Source organism: Rhinoraja longicauda, chromosome 20 (genome assembly GCF_053455715.1).
Source record: "Rhinoraja longicauda isolate Sanriku21f chromosome 20, sRhiLon1.1, whole genome shotgun sequence".
NCBI classification, from domain to species: domain Eukaryota; kingdom Metazoa; phylum Chordata; class Chondrichthyes; order Rajiformes; family Arhynchobatidae; genus Rhinoraja; species Rhinoraja longicauda.
Genome location: NC_135972.1, coordinates 10,938,884 through 10,961,717, shown reverse-complemented (window position 1 = coordinate 10,961,717; position 22,834 = coordinate 10,938,884). Strand labels below are relative to the sequence as shown.

At 42.5% G+C, this 22,834-nt stretch overlaps 1 protein-coding gene across 1 annotated transcript in view; it reads left to right on the top strand.

Moving 5' to 3' along the window:
• The window catches only part of LOC144603556 (ataxin-7-like protein 1), a 162,437-nt gene extending 143,629 nt beyond the window's left edge, over positions 1 to 18,808 (top strand). Inside the window, 3 exon segments of the mRNA XM_078416932.1 lie at positions 1,764 to 2,688; positions 13,358 to 13,435; positions 16,201 to 18,808. Of these exon segments, the coding sequence (XP_078273058.1) occupies positions 1,764 to 2,688; positions 13,358 to 13,435; positions 16,201 to 16,218 (1,021 nt within the window). The 3' untranslated portion in view covers positions 16,219 to 18,808.
• The last annotated feature ends 4,026 nt before the right edge of the window (positions 18,809 to 22,834 follow it).

Below are 22,834 nucleotides of genomic sequence, written 5' to 3'. Positions count from 1 at the left end.
TTTTGGAAAATAGTGTGCTTAAAAAAAACTTGACTTTTATATTTCATGCATGAAATCCCAAATATAACAGATGTGTTTAGAATTTAGAAGGATGAGAGGAGATCTTATCGAAACGTATTAGATTATTAAGGGGTTGAACACGTTAGAGGCAGGAAACATGTTCCCAATGTTGGGGGAGTCCAGAACAAGGGGCCACAGTTTAAGAATAAGGGGTAGGCCATTTAGAACTGAGATGAGGAAAAACATTTTCAGTCAGAGAGTTGTGAATCTGTGGAATTCTCTGCCTCAGAAGGTAGTGGAGGCCAATTCTCTGAATGCATTCAAGAGAGAGCTGGATAGAGCTCTTAAGGATAGCGGAGTCAGGGGGTATGGGGAGAAGGCAGGAACGGGGTACTGATTGAGAATGATCAGCCATGATCACATTGAATGGCGGTGCTGGCTCGAAGGGCCGAGTGGCCTCCTCCTGCACCTATTGTCTATTGTTTCCACTTCAGCCTAACCGGGGTGTCATTTTTATTGAACTAGCTAGCTAGATGGCAAATTATCTAGTGGTAATAAGGCTTGGTGTGCTAAAAAAATGTTTTCCTGATTGCCAAGTCTGCTGCTTGAACTGGGATGCACCTTATCTATTCTCACTCAGTTCATGTCTTGGAGATCTCAGTTGCAGTGGAGAGAGAAATTCTTACTGCGAAAACCATGTGCTGGAGGAACTTATGTTGCAAATATGATCTTGGTGAATTTGATACAAATTACAACAAGAAATTACAAATTAAAACAAATCCCCTCAGACCTGTCCTACATTCATAGAGTCATACCGCATGGAAACAGGACCTTCAGCCCAACTTGCCCATACTGACCAAAATGTCCCATCTACACTAGTCCAACCTGCCTGCTTTTGGCCCATACCTTCGAAACCTATCTTATCCATGTATCTGTCAAGATGTTTCTTCAACGTTGTGAAAATAACTGCCTCAACTACCTCCTCCAGCAGCTCGTTCCATATATCTATCACCCTTTGTAAAGAAATGTTACCCCCTTGGATTCCTCTTAAATCTTTCTCCCCTCACGTTAAACCTATGTCCTCTGGTTCTCAATTCCCCTACTTTGGGCAAGAGACTCTGTGCATTTACCCGATCTATTCCTCTCAAGATTTTGTACACTTCTATAAGATCACCCCTCATCCTCCTATGCTCCAAGGTATAAAGTCCTAGCCTGCTCAACCTCTCCCTGTAGCTCAGGCCCTCGAGTCCTGGCCATATCTTCGTACATCTTCTCTGCGCCTTATCCAGTTTGACAATATCTTTCTGAAAAACATGGTGCCCAAAACTGAATACATTCCCTAAATGTGGCTTCACCAACGGTAATAAGACCTCCCAACTTCTGTACTCTATATAGGCACAAAATGCTGGAGTAACTCAGCGGGACTGGCAGCATCTCTGGAGATAAGGAATGGGTGACATTTCGGGTCAAGACCCTTCTTCAGACTGAAACATCACCTATTCCTTCTCACCAGAGATGCTGCTTGCCCCCTGAGTTACTCCAGCATTTTGTGTTTACGGTGTAAACTAGCATCTGCAGTTCCTTCCTACTCACTATTCTCTATATTACAAAGAGAGTGCAATTGCAATCAATGTTCCTCCCTTTAAAGCCATTTTTGTAAATATAGGTAGGTATTGCACTGATATTAGTTCTTGCAATGAAATATTAATTCCAACAGTGAAATACTAATTCTTATACATTTTCTTTGTCTCTTACAATTTTAGGAAAATTCCTCCTGCAGCCGACAGCCCGATGCCATCTCCTACAACTTTTTCCACTTCAGTGCTTCAGCCTCTGAGCAGCCCTTCTGCAGTTTATCTTCCTTCAAGCTCAGCAATTTCTCCCTCTTACGTGATGACAGCCCCGATGCTGTCCACGGCAGGCTTTGTGACCGCCACGGACACCAATCCCATCATGCCGTACAACGCTGCCTTTCCACGCGCAGCGGCCGCGTTTAGCGTGAAGGATTCTGCCTTCAAGGCCCCGTCGTTACTGTCGCCAGTACCCGCTGTTGTACCTTCCCCGTCGCTCAGTAAACCACCGAAAACGAAAACCAGCAGATCGTCCAAAGTTAAGGACCTCCCTTCCCGCAGCGATCGGGGCTCGTGTAACAAGAGGAAGAAACCGCCCCCGCCTGTCTCCTCCCCATTTCCATCAACATTACAGAGCTCAGCGACAATGTCGTCCTTTTTAGGGTCGCACAAGAGGAACTGTATACTGAACCTGGGCACTGCATTGAACTCATTTCCAGCCACATCCTCCTACAGCGCAATGTCTGTGCACAATACGAACAATGGAACCAACGCACTCAGTGCCAAAATAGATCCCTCAGGACGGACTACTTTGCCTGGCAGCTCGACGGACTCTATTAAACACATGAGCATGGTGGTAAGCAGTATTGACCCCACTCTCTCTGTTTCCTCCCTGGTGCACCACACAGGGGACCATGCACTTGTAGCACATAATGCGATGTCTTCGCTGCCACTTACTTTTGACAAGTCGGAAGGCAAAAAGCGGAAAAACTCTAGTTCCAACAGTAAATCCAGTAAAATAACCAAAATGCCTGGTATGAACAGTGTTCACAAACGGGGTGCAGCCAACGTCATGTCTTCAGTCTCGGAAGCTTCAAACAATTCTGTCTCTCGCCAGGTAAGGACTTTGACTACATTGTCCATCTTTAAGTATACTTACTCTAATCTTGGAATGTCAACGTTTTTTGTTTGAATGTACAGACACTCCTCGACTTACACAATCCCCGACCTGCGTAAACTTGCACTTGCGTAGGCAATTCTGCACTTAGTCCCTAGATGCAATGAAGGCAGTTTGCAATTTCCGCAACACTGTCCGATCACTCAAGTATACGTCCGAAACAAGCCGGCAATGGCGGCAGTGCTTACCCAGAAGGCCCTGCGTTGCAGAAAGTGTTCCGAATGCAGCCAGAGGCCGCGGAGACAGTTAATACACTCAATGAGTTATTTCGGCAAGGGGTAATTCTGACTGGCGTGAGTGCCTGTATTACTGGTAAAAGATGGATTATTAGATCATTTATCTCGGTGCTCTGCGTGGGTTCATCCTGTACACTAATCAATTGCTGCATTTTCTGTAATGCGACACTGACAACACTGGATGAATTTAGACACAAAATGCTGAGTAACTCAGCATTTCTGAGTAACAGGCAGCATCTCTGGAGAGAAGGAATGGGTGACGTTTCGGGTCGAGACCCTCCTTCAGACTTCTGAAGAAGAGTCTCGACCTGACACGTCACCCATTCCTTCTCTCCAGAGATGCTGCCTGTCCCACTGAGTTACTCCAGCATTTTGTGTCTATCTTTGTTGTAAACCAGCATCTGCAGTTCCTTCCTACACACTGGATGAATTTAATTGGTTTTGGGTAATGGGACATGCTGAGATTATGAAAGGCGTTATGAAAGTGAAAGCTTCTTTATCTTCTGTGGAGGTTAGGGATATATGTAAATCCCCAGTTGGAACTGAGTTGTGCAGAAGATAGACAAAATTACAGGAAAGGAATATTGTTGTGATATTCATTACGTTCTTAATTTGAAAAGTCAATGGACACATTAGTTCCTGGGGATCAAAATTAGTTTAATGGCATAAAGAAGCTTAATATATATATTTAAGTGCAATAATGCTGTCGGTTTGTGATTTCCTATTGAGAACCAGCCACCTCATATTTCGCTTGGGCAGCTTGCAACCCAGCAGTATCAGTTTTGATTTCTCTAATTTCAAGTAACCTCTGGATTTCCTCTCTCTCTCCACCCCTCCCTCACCCAAGTCGGCCTGCCAGTTCCACTGTTCACAACCACAATCACAATCCCTTCATTATCACCTCTTCCACAGCTAACAGTGGACTATTGTGGGCTCCATCTTTCCTTGGTCATCAGTGCTGGCTCTGATTTGTTCTGTTCTTTTCCATACCTCTAGCGTCCCTCCCCCCTGGACTCTCAGTCTGAAGAAGGGTTTTGCCACGAAAAAAATCACCTATGCCTTATTAAAAACAAGTCCATAGTTGTGCAAGAGGTGGGCGTTAGTGTTCCGTTGACGAGGTAGGCTTAGGTTGTTCATACTTCGCCCTTCTTCAGACTCACCCCGGCCCTAAACGTCACCCATCCATGTTCTTCAGCAATGCTGCCCAACCCGCTGAGTTACTCCAGCACTTTGTGGGGTTTTTTAGGGTTGTGCAGGTTGACTGAAAAACCGTATAATTATATGAAAGTAGCTGTTCCTGAACTTGACGTTGTTGGTCTTAAACCAACGACTGTTGGGAGAGTGAATGAATGAACACTCTGACAAGTCACAGTGAAATTCCTTGTTTTGCACACCCATGGTATACAACGAGTCACCACGTAAAGATACTCATCATTAAATATGTTCCCTCCCAAAGCAAGTTCCTACTTTCTTTCTTCTAAATATTACACTCTATGTATGAAGGTTGTATAAGACAGGAAGGAGCCTCGCTGTTATTGGTCATAAGAGTGATAACGATTGTTCCCTACAATCAAGGTTCAGTACGTTGTTATTCCGTCTGCCTCCCTCCCATCCCCAAAATGCAGCAAAAGTACTCATAAATTCTGAAAGGAGCGGAGAAGGAGATCTGCAGAATGAAATGCGGGGATGGGGAGGTGGCAGGCTTGGAACTCGGGCAGAGTAGATGAGGGCATTATTACCTTTTGCGTCCTGTGCAGAAATTGCAAGAGGTGTACAAAGGTGTTGTGTCACTGTAAGAACCAGGCCAATGTGAAACAAGGTAGACACAAAATGCTGGAGTAACTCAGCGGGTCAGGCAGCATCTCTGGAGAAAGGAATGGGTGATGTTTCGGGTAGAGACCCTTCATCAGACTGAAGAATGTCTGTCCCTGGGTGGTTTCCTACACAGTGAAACAACCCAGGAGTATCTGTTATCATATTTCACTTCAGAAAAATTATGTCCCATTGTAAATACTAGAGAAAAAAACAGCATTTATGCCTTTACTGTTACATATTACTGTTTCTAGGCAGGAAAACACATCAGGTGCTCTAACCTCTGACTGCTATTTCTCAAAAGTACCTCTATTTGTAGAAGGCCTCCTCTCAAATTAGAAAGCTGAGAGTTGACCTGGAGGGGACTTTAGTTTGATAGAGTCTTTGCGAAGAGGTGTGCATTTTTGCGTGCTATTGTTGCAAGAGAGTCATTTATAATGCCAGTTAGAAATTCTCATTGTCCAGAAAGTGGTTAGAATGCCAAACCTGGCAACATGTGGGTTAGTTGCGGACAAAAGTATGAATTCATCTGACGGGAAACTGGACAAGTAGATGAGGGCGAAATGAATAGAAGGATGTGCCAGTGGGAGTATGTGGTGACTTACATAAAGTCTGAACCAGCAACGTTCAAAAGGAATTCAATTGCATCTTTCTGTGCCTTAAACTCAATGCCATTGTGTTTTAGCTCAGAAACCCACACGTTGAATGCTGTTTTGTATATCAACTTCACTTTACCAACATTTCCTGTTGTACTGGCATACATTGAGCGAGGAATGTTTTCTCTTGTTAGGAGAAAGTACAAAGGAAATACGGTAAAAAACCTTAAAACATTCATGGCTGGGACAATCATGATAAGGTATTCTCGTTATTGTACCAACTTGAAGGACTATAAAAATAAATTCAGAAGATCAACACAAAATGCTGGAGTAACTCAACGGGATAGGCAGCATCGCTGGATAGAAGGAATGGGTGACATTTTGGGTTGAGACCCTTTTTCAGACTGGTTTAAACAAGCATTTGCAGTTCCTTCCTACACCAAAATATATTCAGACTCTTCATTGTTTACAGGAGAAATTAGAAAGTTCAGGGTCCTGGTGATGTAAACTAACATAAGATCATAAGATAGGAGTAGAATTAGGCTCTTCGGCCCATCAAGTCTACCTCGCCATTCAATTATGGCTGATCAATCTCTCCCTCCTAACCCCATTCTCTTGCCTTCTTCCCATAACCTCTACACCTGTCAGAAAATAATCTATGTTGCAGGAAATGGACTCAAAAGAGGATGTGTCTTACAGCTGTTGTGATGGTTGTTCAGGTAGGTAGACGTCACTGTGGGATTGCAGAAGCAATTGTCACCAGCAGCCTATGCTTGACACTTATAGCATGCACGCATGTGCTATTGCACAATAGCACTAACCATACTATAAATGAATATTAACGATTTACACTGAAACGTGGAAGCAATTTCACATCTTTAGTGCCAGAGAAGCTCACACTACTCTGTCCCATTCAGCTCAGCGTCTGTTTCAATGTTGCCTAACGGCTTGTATGTTAGTTTCGTTTAGTTTTGAGATACAGTGTGGAAACAGGCCCTTTGGCCCACCGGGTCCCTGCACACGATCCCTGCGCACTAACATTATCCGACACACACAAGGAACAATTTACAATTTTACCACGCCAATCAGCCTACAAACCAGTACGTATTTGGAGTGTGGGTGGAAACCGGAGCACATGGAGAAAACCCATGCATGTCCCGGGGAAAAAGTACAAACTTCGTACAGACAGCACAAGTAGTCAGGATTAAACCAGGGTCTCTGGCGCTGTAAGGCAGCTCCTCTGCCGCTGCGCCACTGTGTCGCCCAGCGGTCTGTGAAGGGTTAACCACACATGTCAACGACAAACGAAGGTCACCTGTTCTACACTCTCCTTGCAAATTGTCAAGGTACTGCAGTCTGCACTGATTCATCAGCAGCAACAGGTGTTACTGATCCAATTTAATCATATTTTTAATCATCTTTGTGACAGATGTCAGCTTTCGGGTTGGAAGCTGATTTAGAAATTGCTGCACCCAAATACCATCGACTTTGGATTGGCAACTCATCCAGTCGCAGATTGACAGAGCAAACATTTCCATAAATCTAAAATATGTTACAGATCCAGTTTCTAAACTCAGTTATTTCTCTCCGATAGACATCTTTCTATTTATTTTCACGACATTACTGCTTTTCCCGAAACCCTTTGACTGTGATTGCGGTAACATCATTAGTAAACTGCATTGATCAAATTTTTTTTTCCCTGAAATAATCACTGCTGGCACCATGCACTGTTCAGGACAACTGAACACAGATAGTATTCTAAGAAAATAACTGCAGATGCTGGTACAAATCGATTTATTCACAAAATGCTGGAGTAACTCTGTCTTGTCACTAATTTATCAAGCGGTGAATGAAGAGTCAGTGAATGTTGCCACAGCTGTGACAACTCGCACTAATCCTGCCTGGCAGCACCCAATCTGTAGTTTACTATGCCTTAGTAAAGTTCTGAACATGTCTTAGTTCTGGGCAGAGAGGGTTAACAAAGAATCAAGGTTTCAAGAAAAAAACAGTGCTGGAGTAACTCAGTGGGTCAGGGAGCAGCTCTGGAGGACGTTGATAGATGACGTTTCGGGTTGAGAATTCAGCAAGAAAGGGTTGATTTGCAGGCATGGGGTGGGTTGCAGGTTTATGAGGTTTAAACAAGTTAAGGGTTAAGGTAACAGGGATCTGGGCAGGCCAGCATGGAGGTAACCAAAGTCGAGATTTAGGAGAAATGTGGGGATGAGGTAAAAATAACATTACGTGATCGGGAAATAAAAGTTAAAATGGTTTGGTGAGCTCAGGAAATTAAAAATCTCAAATGTGATTTCTTGCCATATATCAGGGAATATTTTATCCAGCTCATTCATGATCTGCCATTGATGACAGGCTACGAAGAATGGCATTGGTTAGCAAATCAATTTGGTGACAAAAATATATAGATTGCTGTCGGCTGAACTCGTACCTATGGATAATCTAGGACACAAAGTGCTGGAGTATCGCAGTGGTCAGGCAGCACTCCTGGAGAACATGGAGAGGTGACATTTTGGGCCGGGACCCTATAATGTTCAGACCGGATAATGTTATTGAGAGGAAAGAATAAACATGGATCCGTCAAGGATGGGATTGTGTGTCTTCCTAAATTTAAATGCAGAGAAAAACAAGTGCATTGCTTGAGTTAAACTGGCTTTGTTGGAATGTGTATGATTGGAATCCAAGGAACCACAAAGGAAGTGTGGTGGAGGAGGTTACATTTGTCAAACATCACAGCAGTGGCATGGTCACAATCTCAAGGAATGCTGCATATTTTGGAAGAGACCTGTCTTGGGGCTGTGGCTTGCTGTTGTGCAAGAATGCCAGGGGTTGGAGGTAGACAAGAGTTGAAGGGAACAGCAACTGCACTGAAATTCATTGCTTCTTATATCACGATAAAAAGGTGTTAACATATTTTGTGTTTTATTTCCTCTTGCACTTGAAATTCTGGGAGCATAAAAATATCAATTGGCTGAGGAATGACCATTCAGCTCATTACCTTTGTGCCTTCCATCAATCAAATAGAGAGTATCTGACCCTGACCAACGGTACAGCACAATTTATTTAACCTCTTGGGGAGGTGCCACACACACACTCACACATGTAAGAAGATGGCAGACGAGTTGAACCGGTACTTTGGATCTGTCTTCACTAAGGAAGATACAAACAATCTCCCAGATGTTCTAGTGGTCAGAGATCCTAGGCTGACGGAGGAACTGAAGGAAATTCACATTAGGCAGGAAATGGTTTTGGGTAGACTGATGGGACTGAAGGCTGATAAATCCCCAGGGCCTAATGGTCTGCATCCCAGGGTACTTAGGAGGTGGCTTTAGAAATCGTGATCATTTTCCAATGTTCTATAGATTCAGGGTCAGTTCCTGTGGATTGGAGGGTAGCTAATGTTATCCCATTTTTTAAGAAAGGAGGGAGAGAGAAAACAGGAAATTATAGACCAGTTAGTCTGACATTGGTGGTGGGGAAGATGCTGGAGTCAGTTATAAAAGACAAAATTGCGGAGCATTTGGATAGTGGTAACAGGATCGTTCCGAGTCAGCATGGATTTATGAAGGGGAAATCATGCTTGACTAATCTTCTGGAATTTTTTTTAGGACGTAACTAGGAAAATGGACGGGGAGAGCCGGTGGATGTTGTGTACCTGGACTTTCAGAAAGCCTTCGACAAGGTCCCACATAGGAGATTAGTGGGCAAAATTAGAGCACATGGTATTGGGGGTAGGGTACTGACATGGATAGAAAATTGGTTGGCAGACAGAAAGAAAAGAGTGGGGATAAATGGGTCTCTTTCAGAATGGCAGGCAATGACTAGTGGGGTACCGCAAGGTTTGGTGCTGGGACCGCAGCTATTTACAATATACATTAATGACTTGGATGGTGGGATTAAAAGTAACATTAGCAAATTTGCAGATGACACAAAGCTGGGTGGCAGTGTGAACTGTGAGGAAGATGCTATGAGGTTGCAGGGTGACTTGGACAGGTTGTGTGAGTGGGCGGATGCATGGCAGATGCAGTTTAATGTGGATAAGTGTGAGGTTATCCACTTTGGTGGTAAGAATAGGAAGGCAGATTATTATCTAAATGGTGTCAAGTTAGGAAAAGGACGTACAACGAGATCTGGGTGTCCTAGTGCATCAGTCACTAAAAGGAAGCATGCAGATACAGCAGGCAGTGAAGAAAGCCAATGGAATGTTGGCCTTCATAACAAGAGGAGTTGAGTATAGGAGCAAAGAGGTCCTTCTGCAGGTGTACAGGGCCCTAGTGAGACCGCACCTGGAGTACTGTGTGCAGTTTTGGTCTCCAAATTTGAGGAAGGATATTCTTGATATTGAGGGCGTGCAGCGTAGGTTTACTAGGTTAATTCCCGGACTGTTGAATGACTGGATCGACTAGGCTTGTATACACTGGAATTTAGAAGGATGAGAGGGGATCTTATTGAAACATATAAGATTATTAAGGGGTTGGACACGTTAGAGGCAGGAAACATGTTCTCAATGTTGGGGGAGTCCAGAGCCAGGGGCCACAGTTTAAGAATAAGGAGTAGGCCATTTAGAACGGAGATGAGGAAAAATCTTTTCAGTCAGAGAGTTGTAAATCTGTGGAATTCTCTTCCTCAGAAGGCGGTGGAGGCCAATTATCTGAGTGCTTTCAAGAGAGAGCTAGATAGAGCTTTTAAGGATAGCGGAGTCAGGGGGTATGGGGAGAAGGCAGGAACGGGGTACTGATTGGGAATGATCAGCCATGATCACATTGAATGGTGGTGCTGACTCGAAGGGCCGAATGGCCTACTCCTGCGCCTATTGTCTGTGGTCTAAGATTAGGGTCAATAAAATATTTTTATTTGATTCCTTAAGGTAGTTTGCAAACTGGCAGCATTTTAATCAAATAGGTTACAGTCATAATCTTCAGGTGACATTTAGATGTTTAGTTTAGAGAGATACAGCGCAGATACAGGCCCTTCAGCCCACCGAGTCCACACCGACCAGCAATCCCCTCATATTAACACTATCCTACACACACTAGGGACAATTAACATTTTTTATACCAAACCTGTATGTCTTCAGAATGTGGGAGGAAACCGAAGATCTTGGAGAAAACCCACGCAGGTCACTGGGAGAACGTACAAACTTCGGACAGACAGAACCCCTAGTCAGGATCAAACCCGGGTCTTCAGCGCTGTAAGCACTGTAAGGCAGCAACTCCACTGATGAGCCACCGTGCTGCCCTATATATGTTATATAAATGAATGCTTTCATCAGTCATCATATTGAATACGGGAGTTGGGATACTCTGGTTTTGTCACTGTCTGACTGTCTCCTCTTCGGACCCCTCTGTAATAAAATTAAATTGTAGAAGTAGCTTCTGTCATTCCAATTCAAAATTCATTGCTCCTTTTTGAATCCTGTGCATTCTTGTAAGATGTAAATTTTGGGAAAGAGAAATCATGGATTTGCGGAAGCCCCTTCAGAACTTCATGATATACCTACATGTTTATATTTAGCGTAAGTTTTATTTAATTTAGTTTAGAGATACTGCGCGGAAACAGGCCCTTCGGCCCACCGAGTCTGCACTGACCAGCAATCCCCGCACTTTAACACACACGTGGAACAATTTTACATTTATTCCAAGCCAATTAACTTACAATCCTGCATGTCTGGAGTGTGGGAGGAAACTGAAGATGGAACCCGGATCTCTGGTGCTGTAAGGCAGTAACTCTACCGCTTCTCCACGGTGCTGCCCTTTACGGAGTTACAAACTTTCAGAAATCTTCTGGCTGCATGGCACAATGCCACAGCAGATCACTACAGAACTCCATGGGTCTATTTTAAGACAAGAAATCATTATCTGCTGTTTTTCATTGCCAAGCAGATTTGCATTGGCTCCAAGCATGCCATTATTTCCATGTACTTTAAAATATCCACATGCAGACATTTTAATAAAATAACCTTTCATCTCTTGTGAATTGTACAAAGTTTGTAACGCATGACTTTCGATATTTACATCCAAACATTAGTATTGGCCTTTGCCTTTGCCTAAGATTCCCATTGTTATCAGATTGCAGGCAATTCAGTTCACTCCATATAATACCAAGAAACTGCAGAAAGACTTGGATAGTGTAAGAACTATTGGACCATACATGCACTCCCGGAATTAGTTGCACTTTCAGCTCAGTTGTTCTACAACGGCTGCAATGCTGGCATTCACACATAATAGAAGGTGGTCATGATGTGTAGGAAGGAACTGCAGATGCTGGATTACACCGAAGATAGACACAAAATGCTGGAGTATCGCAGCGGGTCAGGCAGCATCTCTGGAGAGAAGGAATAGGTGGCGTTTCGGGTCGAGACCCATCTCTCAGTCAGGGAATCTCAGTCTGAAGAAGGATCTCGACCGGAAACATCACCTATTCCTTCTCTCCAGAGATGCTGCCTGGCCTGCTGTGTAACTCCAGCATTTTGTGTCTATCTTGGATAGTCAGGATGTGTCTAGTTTACAAAGAGCAGGGAAGATCTGCCCAAAATGGCCATTTTGAGCTTCTAGTTGCATGTCATTCCTTTCCATTCCCACAACAGCCTGTCTGAGCCCCCAGCCACCTTCATTGCTACTGAGGGGCCACATGTAAACTGGGAGAACAATGCCTCCTATTCCTGCTTGGGTAGCTTACAACCCTATGGCATTCTATTTTTGGTGATCCACAAAGATGGTCTCCCCCCCCCCACGCACCCATCCAACTATTCATGTACTCTTTGTTCATCATCTCGGCCATCACAGCCCCCACTTGGTTCCATCTGCTCATCATCCCCCTCCCCCGTCTGGTTCCATCTACCATCTGACAGCCTCTGTCCCAGCCCTCCCTAAGACTCCTGTATTTCAGAAACCATCCCTCTTCCCAGTCCTCAACATACACCTTTGCCTTCACAGACGCTGCTAAACCCACTGACCTCCTCCAGAGTTCTGATTGGTGTTTTTCCATTCTTTGCTTCTCTGTGCAAGACAAACCAACTGCAAGATATTTCTCTTTGTCCGCGTGTGTGGGGATGCGAAGGTGTTGTCAATCCGATTAACTGATCCTTAAACAGTAAAGCTTTTCACTGTACCTCGGTACACATGACAATAAACTAAATCAAACTAAACTAAACAGATTAAAATAGTACTTGTACAGGAAAAAAATTGTTTTGTTTTCTCAAAATCCACTTTACAATGCAAGGGTTTTGTGTACAAAATGATATCTGTTGTTGCTTTGATGCCATTAATTTGACGGCTACCTGTTTTCTTAGCCTCATCACAGTGTGTTGTCTCCTTCTGAGGTACAGTTCGAAATGGGTTTGACTCAAGTCTAGTTTATTTTCATTTGCACACAAAATGGCGAGGTCCAGGTACAATTAAATATCTTGTTTGCAGCCTGCATCACCGCGGTGCACAAAGACTCAGATAAATATATGTGAAAAAAATTACACATAAATTGTCCATAAATTTCACAAACACATTGCTTCTTAAACATCGCAATGTTTCTTTCGTTTCTTTAACATTTCGATAGTACCTGCCTCAAAAATTGCAACTTTTGAAGCACATCTGTTATCCTTTGTTGGAGTATTCAGAGACAAACTGAAACTCTTTAAATGCACTGGCATGCCTTCATCATGCTTACATATATGTGCTGAGCGTAAGATGGGTCATCTGAGATGTTAACACTACAATTCAATGAAGTCTGACATTTAAAGTATTTAATTTTTTTAATTCTGAATGGAAGCGAACATTGTTACTTGGATGATTATTTAGAAAAGATAACATTTCACATGATTAGAATGATTTAATGTTGCTAGAAGGCTATATTTTCATGATGCTGGATTTCCTTCTGCCAATAAGTAGTCTCTTTTGAAAATGTTTATGTTATGTGATATTAATTTTCTTTTAACCTTTTCTCGGGTCTTTTCCGTAGATTGGGAAAAGCAGCAGTACACTTTTATCGCAGTCCAGTCCATCAACCACCACCAACTGCGCACATGGTAACAGACAAGTAGGTAACAGGCTGTTTGCATCACTTAACATGGCTCCTGTGGAGCTGCAGTTCATTTGAGTGACCTTTTGATGGCAGGATTGGTTTATAATTAACTCTTCTGAGTGTAGTCACTGGGAGGAAACAAGAGTTTCGGTTCCAATCCAAATCCTGTTCACTCCAGCAGTTGTCACCAGAAACATAACAGCATTTTCATCTGACATTAAGAGGTGTGTGTGTGTACACCATCGACTGCCAGAGAATGCTTTAGGGGCGGGGACAATGGTAATGATTAATAAACATTTAGAAAGGTACATAGATGGGAAGGTGCAGATATATATAAGCCCAATGCAAGCATATGGGACTAGCTCAGTTATAAATCCTGGTTGCTATAGATGAATTGGGCCATAGGGCCTGTTTCTATTGTAGCAGGATCTGGATCTATTGGCCAGGTGGGCGGAGGAATGGTTGATGGAATTTAATACAGAAAAGTGTGAGGTGTTGCAATTTGGGACGTCAAACAAGGGCAAGACCTACACAGTAAATGGTAGGCCTCTGGGTTGTGTTGCAGAGCAGAGGGATCTAGGAGTACAGGTGCATGATTCCTTGAAATCGCAGGTAGATAAGGTGGTCAAAAAGGATTTTGGCACTTTGGCCTTCATCAGTCAGAGTATTGAGTGTAGAGGTTGGGATGTCATGTCGCAGTTGTGTAAGACGTTGGTGAGACCGCATTTAGAATATTGTGTTCAGTTCTGGGCACCATGTTATAGGAAAGATATTGTCAAGCTTGAAAGGGTTCAGAAAAGATTTACGAGGATGTTGCCAGGACTAGAGGGTGTGAGCTATAGGGAGAGGTTGAGTAGACTGGGTCTCTATTCCACGGAGTGCAGGAGGATGAGGGGAGATCTTATAGAGGTGTACAAAATCATGAGAGGAATAAATCGGGCAGATGCACAGTCTTTTGCCCAGAGCAGGGGAATCGAGGACCAGAAGACATGGGTTCAAGGTACATGGATAGGACAGGTTTGGAGGGATTATGGACCAAGCGCAGGCAAGTGGAACTAGTGTAGCTGGGACATTGTTGGCCGGTGTGGGCGAGTTGGGCCGAAGGGCCTGTTTCCACACTGTATCACTCTATGACTCTAAGCCGATTGTTTGTGTTTTGAGCATTGACAATTGACATTTGGGCTCCGTTAGTTCTCAACACATTAACACAGACATATAAATACTTTCAAAACTGTAGCTTTTCCTCCCGGTTTAGGTTTCACCACAAGAAAAATAGAAACTTGTTAAAAGAAAGTTAATACAATTCCAAGTCATCCTCGATCCTTGGGAAATGCAAAGGACAGTGCCACCAGGCTGCTGTTGTTGGGGGCACTTGTGTGACAGCTTGTTCTGCAAGAGTGATGCGTCTTGGTGTCTGTGTTGCAACGTGATGAGCTTAATGCAGGTTGACTATCTGACAGTATGTGCAGACTCCGAGTGTGGATGCTAGTGTCAACGTTGCTGCAAGACTGGCAGGGTGCAAATATAAATGCGAGGATAGGAGTTGTTAATGGCGATCGTGATTTCAGTTGTGGTTCAGTTGCTGGGAGATGGAACATGTTCCAGCAAATAAGTCATTGAATGAAAGACATTGAACACCAAGCTGTCTCTGCTCTCTGTGGGTTTGAATGCCGGATATGTGAATTGACTGAATCTTATCACTGGAACAAGTAAGAATTCATTCCTTTTGAACTTAGCCCCAATGCCCTTTGTCACTTCCTTTTTGATACCTGGTTGCAAACTTTAGCAGAAAACATTGCAGAAGATTTATTCTGATTTTTTTTAAAATTAACTACCAAGAATGAAATTCAAGGAATCAATAACCCAACCACGCATTCAAAATTTGGAGGATGCAAGTTTACTCTCTTGGCGAGAAGTGTTTATTATCCTAAAGTGAATGATCTCTTCTGAGGTAGAGTTGCACAAGTGCCTGTCATGCATTTCAGCAGAGAACAAGAGTGACAATGAGAGGGTTGGAAGTTATGAAACTAACCATAGGCCTGTAATGGTTGACCTATTTGAGGTCAGCTGATCCTGCATTATTAAAAAATATATGTTGAATTTAGTCTAATCTGCTGCAACTGGGAATTTGCTCAATTGCAAGCTCCTGTTTGAACTCCATCTGGTCTGTCACCAGCAATCCATCCTCCCCCAGAACAATGGATTTCCATAAATTTAGGAAGGGCATGGTTCATCTACCTGGAGTCCTGTTCAGTGTTAACAATTCATGTTGCAAAGCAAAACATGTGTTAGAGCAGCAATTGATGAAGTGCACTACCTAGCAGTATAATGGCGCGCTGACACTTTAGAGAGACTTTAGATTTACAGCAGGGAAACAGGCCCTTCGGCCCACCGAGTCTGTTCCGACCAGCGATCATCCCGTAGACTAGCACACTAGAGCTAATTTTAATGTTAATGTTAATAATTTTAAATCTACTCCTGCCACATGCAATAAGCTCTCATCTTATACAGCTTAATTATATTGTGGACGGTCAGGCAGCATCTGTGGAGGGAATGGACAGACGAAGTTTCAAGTCATGACCTTTCTTCATCCTGAAAAGGGCCAAGACCCTTGTCTGTTCATTCGTCTACAGATGCTGCCTGACCCCCTCAGTGTTGTCTGTCCAATCCCTTCAAATATGCTGCCTGACAAGCTGAGTTTCCCATTTTGTTTTTTTGCTCATGGTTCCAGCATCTTTGTTTCTTTGTCTTAATTGTACTTTTGCTTTATTTTTTTGCAGCCAAAAATCCAGCAGTGAACATCATATTTTGTGGGAAAGTAGTTTTGAAAAGCTTCAGTCGTTGCATGTGGCTCTGGTACTCGCCTTCGACTGCATAAACGGACTGACTGCGCTGATGAGACACAAACCTCTGCTCTGAAGACGTGAAGAATGCCTCCATCTCAGCCAATACCTCCGAGCGGCCTTTACCCTCCCTCCCCCACCCCCCCCCCCCCCCCCCATTCGTCTAGAAATGCTGGCTGAATGAGATGTGGTGATTTACTGACCAGAGAGATTCCTGTATCACTTGTATACTTGTATACAGACCTGTATCACTGGTCTCGGGGTGCCCAGTAACGCAATACACCGGATTCCATAAAAGCCAGGATAATCATGATTATCCCCTCCCCTTCGAAGATAATTAACATAAAATCATGATCTAAATCAGTCTGACATATCCACGAAGATAAAATGTATCAAAGCATATTTTTATCTGGAATTTTTTTAAATTCTCGACAATTGGCAGATTTTATGGAATCCAACGTGACTACACTGATTTGTATTCCTATAGTTTTTATATAAATGATATATGCTTTCATTAAAATGTTGTTTTAGCAACATGGTGGATTTTCGCTGTGTTGGGGTATTGAAGGAAAAATAAGCCTCAAATTTGTTTTACCGGCATTTTACTGTTGCATTTATAATTCCATCCCTGTGTAGACTCTTTAGCTACCAGAAAACAAACAAAAAACCTTTTCAAATGCAATTTTTCTTTGCCAAGGGAAAATTTGTTTTGTTGATTGGCAAGAGTTGGAAATTTGAGAGAATCTTTTTAAGCTGAAAGGCAAGTGACAGAGACTGGATTGTCACCAACTTTGTATTAGAAGGTGTAATGAAACAGCGGAGTTCTCTAGCATGATAATGTATTGAGTGAAGTCGCAGAGGGACGAGAGGGCTAAGTGGAAAGGAGAAGCATAGGAAGTGTTAATGATGTCTTATTATTCAGTGTTAAAAGTGCACTTATTTTGTGACGGATTCTTCCCAATTGGAAAAGAACAGGCAGGGATTAGAGTAAACAAGGATTTTCCTCTAATAAGAATGGATTTTTATGGTTTTAATAGTGGTATAGTAAAAGCGAAATCTGTTCTGTGTAATAAACGAAAGCTGGTGTGCAGAGACTGTTAAAATGAAGTTACAGCGCAGAGAACTATTTTTCTTAAGCTAATCACCATCCATGCAGTTAAGAGGTTGTTCCTTTAATTGTTAGCGTTAATTTTCATTAATTTATGATTTATCATTTTATTAATGCTCTAACTGGCCAGGATAGGTTCAGAAATAGAATTTAGGAATGTCAAAAGTTGCGTGTTTATATATTTTTTAAATGAATTTGGATTGAATTTTTGCTATGTACATTTTGTTAGACTGAAGATTGTGTACATATCCGTTGTTATTTTTGCACAAATGTTTTGTCATGATTAGCTTAGGAGCTTTTAAGTATTTTAATTATTCTAATTTATTGTGGGTTGTTATAAGACTACAGGGGGTGGGAAATGAATTCCCAGTAATTAGAATAATTTTATATATAAATATATTAAAAAAAATAATGCTGAAGTCTGTCACAAATACAAACTTTCCTTTTAAAACTGACTGTGCTTGTCAGGAACTGCTACTGGGTAGTGAGATGCAAGAGAAGTCCGTGACTGAAGGGGATGGTCTGGTAATTAGAACAAGAGTCAATAGTTGCCCACATTGTGGGCCTTGGTATTGTATATTGTACCAGTACAAATCATGGACACAATGCATAAACCTGTCAGCCATAAAGAGACAGCAGATTACTGTATGCCTTCTTTTGTATTGATGTAACAATTGTATATAAAGCTGATCAAAAATTTGTAGAAAATAGTTTATACAGCATTATTATATTATTGCTGAATCTCAGTGAATTCTTGGGGAAAAAAGTTTTTCTATTTACACCTTATTTTTTTGTTACACTGTTGACCCATGGCATTCTGACAAAACTCTGTGGGTTTTGCAATGCTGGTCAGTCATGGGTGTGTTAATACTGCTGTTGCACAGATAAAACTTTGCACCTGCCTCATTGTGCTTTCCTACTGCAGATTTAAATTCTACCCCCCTCCCCTCCCCCCCCCCCCCCCCCATTTGAAGATATCAAAAGCATGCAAAAATCTTCATCTGTGCCATACCTTGACTTCTTTTCCTGTAAAAAAATTATACACTACACATTTTCAATTTGCTTTGTGCAATTTTCCATCACCTACCCTCCAGCAGTACGATTGTGTTCATTCCATGCCTCTCTTCATCTTTGTGGTATTGTTAACAGAATGGTGTCTAGAATAGCTGTAAATAGTTAATTCAATGGCGTATAAATTGAACAAACTTTGTTTCTGAATGACACTGCCATAGTTCCACCCCCAGCTTGGAGATATTCTCTAGTGAGGGATGTTTTTTGTTTCGTTTTGTAACAGGCTTTGTAAATAAAAAAATAATTTATATGTTTCTAAGAAGTACACTTTCCTGTTGCATCTTTACTACTATTTATGGACTTCAATTGTTAGTAAATTGAATTTTGAAACCATGTGACTAAAATGTTTTCTCAGCCAACTAAGTGAAGATCACAGTGGCGCAGGAGTAGAGTTGCTGCCTTACAGTCCAGAGACCCCGGTTCAATCCTGACTCTGCGTGCCATCTGTACGCAGTTTGTATGTTCTCCCCGTGACCACGTGGGTTTTCCCCGGGTGCACTGGTTTCCTCCCACATTCCAAAGACAGAGGTTTGTAGGTTAATTGGCTTTGGTAAAAATCATAAATTGTCCCTAGTGTGTAGGATAGTGCTAGTGTATAGGGATCGCTGTTCGGCACGGACTCGGTGTGCCGAAGGGTCTGTTTCCACTCTATCTCCAAACTAAACTAAATCAAGTCAGCAACTAAGATGATGATTTTAATTTTTTTTTTGTCTCAACTCATTGTTGCGGAATTTGGATGCGAAATTTAAGGTTGGTCGCATGTTGCAATGCCATTTCCAGGAGGTTGAGCCCCACTTCATTCACAAGATATGTAGGGAAGGTGCAGAGCCAGGCTTGTGTTCCCAAATTTTCCCAGTGGTTCATAATCAATATTAATAGGTGTGTTAGTGATCAATGTTTCAACATTGAAATCCTAGTTGGCTTACATATATTAGTGAACAGAGTTTAGAATAAGATTGAAATTAAAATTTGAGTATAGCTCATTTCAATTATACCAAAAAGCTAATTGAGTTTTTGGGAGTCTCTTGCCCAGAGTAGGGGAATCAAGAATCAGGGAACAAAGGTTTCAGGTGAGGGGGGAAAGATTTAATAGGAATCTGAAGGGTAATCTTTTCAGGCAAAGGGTGATAGGTGTATGGAACGAGCTGCCGGAGGAGGTAGTTGAGGCAGGTACAATCGCAAAGTTTAAGAAACAACATTTAGACAGGTACATGGATTGGACAGGTTTAGAGGGATATGGGCCAAATGCAGGCAGGTGGGACTAGTGTAAATGGGATATGTTGGCCGGTGTGGGCAAGTTGGGCTGAAGGGCCTGTTTCCCCCTGTATGACTATGACAAGTTGTGTCTGTCCGCTCCACAACAATAAGCAGGTAATAATCGGAAGCTTGTTGTGCCTTGACATCTAGGGCATTCTACAATCTCTCTTTAGCAAGAGGAAACTCCAGATCATTGTAAGAAGAAGTCTCCATCCTTACCTCATTTGACAATTGTATCATCTTACACGCTAACAACTGAATCCCTGTTGATACGTGTGCTGTGCACGGTTTGTTGCCAAACTTAGATTGCTGACCCGAAGTGACCAGGGTTTGGGAAAGGAGCTGAAACAGAATCCTGATGATCGTGTCTGGAGATTACGTGCCAGTGACGTTCATTGGATGTTATATTGTTTTCCACTTTGAAAGTTTTCTGGCCAGGTCTTAAAAAATGTAATGTATAATATTTGTGCGGTTAACTCACTTGACAGTAAGTCACAAGGGCCACAAGTGCATTCCACTGCGATAAACAGTGCATTTTGCAGTATTACACAAGAGTGAAGCTCTCTCTGTCTCTCTCTCTCTCTTGCTGCGTATTAATCTAATGGCCATCGTTGCAGCATGACATTTTTAATGCTTGGTAACAGTTTAAAGATTATTTTCTTCAAGATCATGACTTTTAAATCAGAAAATTACGTGAAGCATGTTTATGAGATGTAAATGGACGCGCAAATTTTACTTTAGGTGAATTATTCATGGTCAAAGCATTCATGGTCCTGTTTTTTTTACAAATTAGAACCTTTTGTGAACTAATTGTCATGCTCAGGAAAATTATTTTACGGTCATTCCAACTAAGCAATAATAAAGTGACTCTTAGCTGTATCAGCTTATAAAATAACTTTTTTACTCAATCCTACGATATGGTTTTAAATATATATGGTACCCAAATTGACTGTTTATGTTTCTCTAATGTATGTATATATATATGTATGTGTCTATGTGTGTATCTATAATATACACACATGTATGTACTGTATATTATAGGGAGAGAGACAGACATAAATATTAAATCTGGGAACCATGTTCATGGATGTGACCTTTTTCTCCAGTTTGTGTGACTTGCATTGGAAATGTCCAGAATTAAGATACACTTTCCTTCTGGATTTGAGTGAGGCTGATGGGTCACTGATGTTCATATTTCATTTATGAACTTTTTATGAATAGTCCTGTGCTTGAGCCAATTCCCGAGGTGCTGCTCAATTCAGCATTGTTTGCAAACTTAGCTACACTTTCTTTGTAGATAACTTGATGCTGAATCGTGCTGATTCCCTTCAGTTGATCTATTTTAATAAGCCAAGATTGCATAAAGAAATCTACAGTCAAGTGGCCGCTGAAGAAGATAACCCAGGTGACGGAGCACGGTGATGTTTCCAGATCAAGGACTGAGCTCTTTCCCAAATGTAAGTTCAAGAACAAATTTTTGAACTGATATCTGTACAAAAACCACTTGTGTCAGATATGAGGATCATTTAGTATTTGGCATCATATTCAAATCCATCATTCCCCTTTTTTAATGTGTAATGAACGTCTTCGATCTAACTTTGAACACTTTCCCTGCGCAAGTTTGGGAGAATGAAGGCCAGAAGTTAGTTGCATGTCGGTTATCTTTAAAAGTTAACCAAGTATAAAAGTTCCATACAGCCTTTCACACAAAGGGTGGTGGGGGTATGAAACAAGCTGCCAGAGGAGGTAGTTGAGGCTGGGACTATCCCAACGTTTAAGAGACAGTCAGACAGGTACATGGATAGGACAAGTTTGGAGGGATATGGACCAAACGCAGGCAGGTGGGACTAGTGTAGCTGGGACACGTTGGCCGGTGTGGGCAAGTTGGGCCGAAGGGCCTGTGTCCACACTGTATCACTCCATGACTCTATATGCCACACGTTAATAGATTATGAATGCCCCATCAACCTTAAAGTAGCAGAAAAACAGTTTCTCTTCGTGTTAAGAGTCACCTGCATCACCATGGAGCCCAGGGTTGCTATAATATGCCTTAATGAACAGTAATCATCCCTTGGTTTTGTCGAACACACTGAGAATCACATGGGAAACTTGCCGGGGCCTCTTTTCACGCTGTATGACTCTTTAAGACAATGCGTGTCCTGTTGAGCAATTTTTTTAAACCATTTTCTGGTCTCTGATGAGGGTGTCAGGTAGATAAGGAAGCGTGAGGTGGCCACAGCCCAGCACATACGCCACCGGCTCCCAGCGAAGCAATCCCACCAGTCCCATCATTTCACTCGATGTCCCTGTACACTGCAACTTATTCTTTCTCACACACGCCCATGTTGAATCTGACTCTTTTCCCCATTAATCTGCATAAAAGGGTAATTTACGTAGCCCACCGAGGAGAGAGACGGTGTGAACGCCGCACGGTAGCCACGGTCAGGATCCACCCTGTTGCCCTGGTACCGAGAGGCAGCGACACAGACTACTGCACTCTTCCACCCACCTCAGTCCTGTTGCTAATTTCACTGTTTGTTATCACCTCGTCCCCAGCCAACAATGGACCATTGTGGGCTCCACCTTTCCCGAGTCATCGATGCAGGCTCTGCCTTGTTCTGCGCCTTCCCATACACCCAGTTTCCCCCTCCCTGACTCTCAGCTTGAAGAAGAGTCTCGACCGCAATGCCACCTATTCCTTTTCTCCAGAGATGCTGCATTTCTCCAGTATTTTGTGTCTACCATCGGTGTAAAACAGCATTTGCAGTTCCTCCTTGCACTCGTGTGCAGCATTTACATCTGACCCCACATCAACGCAAGATTAGATACAATAAGCTCCTAACACTTGGAAATCTGAGGAATTTCTGAACAAAACTGTTTCGACGTTATTGCAAAAAAGTTTATTTTAGTCTTTAGTTGCAGCGCCTAAACAGGCTATTCAGCCCATCGAGTCCGCGCCGACCAGCAATTACCCCATACACTAACACTATCCTACACATTGGGGACAATTTGCATTTTTTTGAAACCAAAACTTACAAACCTGTACGACTTTGGAGTGTGGGATGGAACCAGAGCACCCGGGGAAAACCCACGCGGTCACAGTCAGCAGATTATAGCACTCGTAGTCAGGATCGA